Source organism: Capra hircus, unplaced genomic scaffold, assembly GCF_001704415.2.
Source record: "Capra hircus breed San Clemente unplaced genomic scaffold, ASM170441v1, whole genome shotgun sequence".
NCBI classification, from domain to species: domain Eukaryota; kingdom Metazoa; phylum Chordata; class Mammalia; order Artiodactyla; family Bovidae; genus Capra; species Capra hircus.
The window spans coordinates 1,269-7,543 of NW_017216334.1; the positions used below are offsets into that span (position 1 = coordinate 1,269).

Below are 6,275 nucleotides of genomic sequence, written 5' to 3' on the forward strand. Positions count from 1 at the left end.
CTGTGGCTTCTCTAGTTCAGGGGATATGGTCTCCTCGGGGCTGCCTGCCCACATGTTCAGATTCCCACTGGCTCTGTCTCAGAAGCTCCAGTGGTACATACCTGCTAAAGAGCTTCCTTCCAGGGCTCTGTGGTTACCACTGGGTGTGCCAGTGACTGTTCTGGAATCGTCCCTCTTGTTCATACCTGGACTACAGCTGGCAATAGCTGGGAAACTAATCTGGTTGCTCTTTATATGCAAAGCAGTGCTGAGCTCATAGGAAACTATATATGTATAAACTATATAGCTTGAAACTGGGCCATGAACAGTTACTGCCATCATAATCGACGCTGAATTCTGAGCTCAAATGACACACTTAGGCTATCCCAGGGTAGTCTTCACTGAATAAATGTACACACTGGACGTTTAATTTGCAAGTGTTCTGAACTTTTCAATCAGTGGTCTTAATCATATGAAAAGATACGGGAGTACATAAATAGGCTGTTAAATATATCAAATGTTACCAAAATATTAACCAGAAAAATAAGTTTAAAAGCAATTTAAAAAAAAACCTTCAATAATATATAAATAACTTAATTTGACGTAAGAGGGGAAAAAAATCCTGCAAATACTTTCAGAAAAATAAATCTCTGCTGGACTATGCAGAAATTTACCTTTTTACCACATCATCTCAATCCCCATATGGTCACCCTCTTCTACCAAAGATTCTGGTCACCAGAACTGAAGCCAAGAACCTCTCCCACCCCTACCACTTTCAAGTAACCATACAGAATAAAAGCTCAAGTTCAGTCAGAAAACAACCCAGTCTCCATCCCACCCTAGAACAGAAGAGGCTACAGCAGTATGTGGAATGCTCAAGAGCCTGAGGGCTGGAACCAAGCCTTTGAGTGAGGTAAGGAATGGAACTGAGCTTCCTCCTAACAAATCACTTACCTCCTCCAGGAAATCCATTATCATCCGTCTTCAAAAGACAGTTTTTCATCTCTGAAATGAGAGATGCCCAAGCCCCATCCCCAGTCTTCCTCAAGGGTCTGGGGCCCCACTCTGACCCCAAATCTATCCAGCCAACTTCTACAGTGGTTTTTCTCATTTTGCTGAGCTCTGGAGTGGCGGCTCCATAACACAGCACTGGTCAGTACTCCTAACGGGCCAAGACCCAAACGAACGTCCTCTCCTGTGAGGGAAAGGAAGGGGGTGGGGGCAAGGCAAAAATTAATAATAAAGCAATTTGTAAAGATTCAAGGAGGAGAAACAATTCTACATCATTGTTCTGGTTTGTGTAAATGTTTTTTTAAACCATTTTCTGTTTTGGTATTTCCTAACACTCCATCCCACAGTGGAGCTGAATGCTGGAGGCAGATTCTGAGTGCTGGCCGACGGCAGCTTGCTTCTCCACCAGCCCAAGGGCTGCACCAAACTCAGTAAGCACCATGTCAGAGCATTGCCATTTCCCAGCTCTACTGGCTGTACCCAGTCCTGATCCTTGAGTAACCATAGGGTCCCAGAGACAGGAAAAAAGGTGAGAAATCCAAAAAGGTGAGTTGAGCTTCATTCACGCTGGACGGCCAGAGCCAGAAACTCAAGCGCCCTTGCTCTGCAGAGATGCCAGCTGTGACCAAGTGCCGACCAGGTTTCACTGGAACTTCGGGGCGGAATGCCGTCTGCTCAGTCGGCCACAGCAGGTAGCCTTGGCTCTTCTTGCATCAGGATACAGAGAGTAACAAGAACTGCCCCAGCATCTCTGGGGCATCCTGGAGTGCCATCTTGACTGTGAGATGCTAACTACCAAGGAAGGAAGCAAGTCTGGCTATAACCAGTGGCTGCTGTTTGATGAAGGAGCTTAGAAGTTGAGGGGGGAATCCTGGAGCACCAAGTTCTACCTGAAATAAACCAGAGAGGGAAGAGTTAAAGATGCACACTGGGGCATGCTTCGGCCATAAGTAGCTGCGGTGATGGGACAAACTCTGAACTCAACTGTGCACAGTCCTGTACACTGCTGTTCAGATCTAGACAAAAGCTTCACTTTCCAATGCCAAGTTAGGAAGAGGCTGCTGCTCTGCCTTGTAATAACTCATCTATCTCCTGAGGACCCTGGGAACAGCCAGAGGATGAAGGCCACCAGACTCTGAAAATAGCTTTCAAGAAGGTTGGTCAGCTGTGCCTCATTCCTTCCTCTGATTCACCACTGATTTGTGACCCAAGAAACCCTAAAACCTCCAGCTTCAGGCCACAGGTCCTGGGTCCTCAAGGATGTTGAACAGCTTTACAGTAAGCTCCCATGAGGCTGGGGTCAAATCAAGGCATGCTGTGACACCAGCTGCAGGAGGTGGATCACCTGGGCTAAGTAGATGACTCTGGTGATCTCCTTCCCTTCCACAGTGAGGGGCTGCAGGATCCAGGCACTGGGCAGGATCTCCCCTCGGACCATCTCCCTGCTGGGTCTCGGCATGGATGCATCATACACAGACTGAGCTGCCATGACAGACAGTTGCCCCTGGAAACACAGCAGTGTGAGTTCAGCCTATGTAATGTGGCTCCACCAGGGACAGGCTCCAGTGCAGGCAGTACCGTGGAACGCAACCTTCAAGGCCCTCCCCACACACACACCATGTCCAATTTGCCCTCCTCCCCCCCGCAGAGGACGGGATGCCCACAGAGATTGCTTTTCACAACACACCAGCCCAAGTTCCTCCCACATCTTTACCACCAGCAAGGCAGGCACCTCTCTGGCTTCCACGCAGACACAACAGAAATCCCGTGGCTGCTTCAGTGCACACACGGTGGTATTGCACACCAGATACACTGGAGGGGCAGGGATGCAGAAAGTTAGAAGGTGTCCTGTGACACCCCATCATTCTACAGCCTGACACCCCGCTAGACCAAGCCTGAGTACCCAGCCTCCCAAGAGAGCTGCCTCTGTTCCCTGGGCTCACCCAGGTTGATGCTGTTGGTCACCCGCTGGTGCAGCCTCGCTGTCTGGATGGGCTTATGGTACAGGGGCCACAAGGTGGGGTCACTCACAGCTGCCCACACATGAGACAGTGGCTGGGACACCACGCCAGCCCCCAGGAAGCCATGCCGGGTAGAAGAGAACATCTTGTAGTACAGCTGCACCTCCTGCTCCTCGCCCTGATGGCTGGGGGAAACACCAAGGGTGGGGAAGAAGAGGATGGGGTAAAAACTGGGCTCTAGGGTCACAAAAGAAGAGTTCAGGTGAGGGGCTCAAGGAAGCCAGGGTGGAGAAGGCAAAGGAGGAGACAAGGCCGGCAGGGCTGCAACAATAAGACACTGTGCAAAGCAACTTACTTCCAGCCGGCTGCTGCCCGGCAGCTGAAGAGGTTGTTCAGGTTATCTGAGCAAGCAGCCATTACCTGGGGACACAGTGACCACACCCAGATTAGTGGGCACAGTTGGTACAAAGCAGGCCCTTGGATGAGTCCCTCAAGCCAGTGTTTCCTGAATTGCCCCTTTTGTAAAGATAGAGAGCTGCTAAAGAAGCCCTCGTCTGCCCTGTTCCTCCCCTCTCCCTCCTCCCTCCCCACCGAGCAGAGTCTGCTGCCGGAAACCTCACATCAGCCATAGAGAGGTCCACGATGTGCTTGGCCAAATCCTTGTATGAGGAGGAGAAGGAGGTCCCTAAGCTGGACAGGCTGGACGGGGAACAGCAGCAACTGCCCAAGGCGGCTCTGCGGCCTACAATGAATAGGTGGAGGCTCCTGAGCATCAGGGCCTTGGGGCAACACCGGCATCCTGAGGGACAACGAGCCCCCAGGATCTAGCAGACCTCAGCCCTGAAGTCCCCCCACAAGGCAGGTACCTGCCCCACTACTCACTGTAGGCTAAGCATTTCCAGGCAGAGCTGGCCAGATTCAGCTGATTGTTCCTCACTGAAGAGCGGCCCCGCACTTCCCCTATCCAGGAGTCTCTGGAATCAGGCAAGTTTGTGTCACCCTGCAGAAGAGAAGATGCTCAGGACCAGAGCCAAGGGAGAGAGAGAGCAGAGCACCAGAAAGCCAGTGCAGAATCATCTCTGCCTCTGAACTGCACAGTCTTCAACATAAAGGCTCCAGTGAAAAGGTCATCCCCACTGGGATTACAGGAAGCTGGATGCCCCCAAGAAGGCAAGAGCAATAGAAACCAGTCCCTGGAGGGTTTCCTTGCCCTTCAAGTCACAAGTTCAAGGTTTCTTGTAAAAGAGTTCCAACAGGGATCAGTATAAACTGGGGCCTGAGAGGTACCAGGGGTCATTGGGTGGGGGGACCCTCTGCCCACTGAAGGAACTGGAATGAGGCCATGGCTGGAGCTGTGTTTAGTGTGAGCAGCAAACAAAGCCCAACTGGGAGGTGGGATGGGGAGGGAAAGTGATGGGCTGTGAAAATCTTGACTTTTAGCCCCAGCCCCACGCCCAATGGCTAAGCCCAAGGTTGTAATGTGGAACCATTTCCAGTCCAGTCACTAAATTGTGTCTTACTCTTTGCAGCCCCATGGACTGCAGCACATCTTGCTTCCCTGTCCTTCACCATCTCCCAGAGTTTGTTCAAACTCATGTCCATTGAGTCGGTGATGCCATCCAACCATCTCATCCTCTGTCTTTCTCCTCCTGCCTTCAATCTTTACCATCATCAGAAAATTTGGAGCCAGACCCCACCTTTACTGCAAGCAGCTCCTCAATGACACGACCCTCGACTTCTGCTGGATCTAACAGGCACTTACCATCCTACCTCTATCATCAGTTCTAACTTTGTGCTGCTTTAAACACAAGAAGACGTAAACAGAGGTACTCTCTCCATCTTCACCCTGATGCTGGGAAAGGTTGAAGGTGGGAGGAGAAGAGGACAACAGAGGATGAGATGGTTGGATGATATCACTGATTCAATGGACATGAGTTTGAGTAAGCTCTGGGAGTTGGTGATGGACAGGGAAGCCTGGCGTGCTGCAGTCCATGGGGTCAGCCAAGAGTTAAGACATGACTGAGCAACTGAACTGACTGACTTTTACATAGTATTACAAATGTGCACTGACCACATCTTGTATATCCATTCTCTCACTGATGCATTCTCTCAGTTCAGTTCAGTCGCTCAGACATGTCCGACTCTTTGCGACCCCATGAATCGCAGCACACCAGGCCTCCCTGTCCATCACCAACTCCTGGGGTTCACTCAGACTCACGTCCATCGCTACTGGGTTCCAACTCATTATCACTTCAAATAAGGCTTTAGGAAATAATTTCAGACATGTTCCCTCATAATCTCTGCAAGCACTGCTGGGTCATAAGACTTTATAAGGTTCCTATGTCCCCAAGACCTGGCATCATATTACTTTAAGCTGACAATTCAATAGGATTAAACATTTCCATTACCTTTGTAACTATTCCTAAACACTGAAAAAGAAAATTTCAACCTTTTTTTTTTTCTATGAAAAGTATAACATTGATACCAAAATCTGAAATATATTGTAAAAACAAAAACTACAGGAAAAAAATTCATAAATACTGACACAAAATCCTGAATACAATATTAGCAAACAGACTCTGAATGTACATTAAAAGAAGATATCCTAAGTATATAAAGTATTATAAGAATGTATGAATTAATTATTAGCCCCCAGGTCAATTAAACACTCATCTCTAGAGACTCTGAAATAACCTTCTGGATAAAAATACTCTATAAAATAGTAATACATAAATGCCCCCTTAGTATTGCAAAATACATCTGTTTCAGCTCAAATGTTAGCATTCAGCTTAAATGAAGGAAATTGCTGAAGCATTCCCACTGAAGCCTGAAATAAGAGATGAGGATGTTTACTGTCATCACTATTATTTTATTTATGCTGGGACATTAGGTTCATTCAATTAGGAAAGAAGAAAATAGTGGTTCAAAAATTAGAAAAAAAATGGACAAATGATCACTATTGGCAGAGGATGTGGCTGTATATCTTAAAGAAAAAATCAAGGGCACGGCTTCACAGTATGGTAAGCACTAACCACGTGTGTTTACTGACCATGTGAAATGTGGCTAGTGTGACTTAACTGAAATTTTAACATAATTAAATTAAGCTACCTGTGTTAGTGACTACTGTATAAATGTGGATCTAGAGAATCAGTCAAAAAACAGTATGGGCACAAAATTAATACACAGCATTCAACTTAACTTTCATAAACACAAGAAAACAACCAGACAGAAGACATACAGGAAGAGAAAACCTATTTATAACAGAAATAAAAAAGATAAAGCAAGAAGAAATCTGATATGTAATTTTAGAGACACATGAAGGGA

The 6,275-nt window shown here is 47.5% G+C and overlaps 1 protein-coding gene across 2 annotated transcripts; it reads right to left on the reverse strand.

Moving 5' to 3' along the window:
* Positions 1–371: 371 nt before the first annotated feature.
* Positions 372–4,820, reverse strand: LOC108635461 (stAR-related lipid transfer protein 9-like). 2 transcript variants are annotated; one of them, XM_018045588.1, is made up of 7 exons: positions 3,834–4,820; positions 3,572–3,693; positions 3,307–3,371; positions 2,934–3,136; positions 2,705–2,802; positions 2,336–2,494; positions 372–1,880 (listed from the first exon to the last, which is right to left on the reverse strand). In XM_018045588.1, exons 2-7 carry the CDS (start codon positions 3,578–3,580, stop codon positions 1,779–1,781), a joined length of 636 nt encoding a protein of 211 aa, XP_017901077.1. In that variant the 5' UTR covers positions 3,581–3,693; positions 3,834–4,820; the 3' UTR covers positions 372–1,778. The 2 variants fall into 2 exon arrangements, with proteins under 2 accessions (XP_017901077.1, XP_017901078.1); XM_018045589.1 differs by having other exon boundaries at positions 2,723–2,802; positions 3,834–4,819.
* Positions 4,821–6,275: the final 1,455 nt, after the last annotated feature.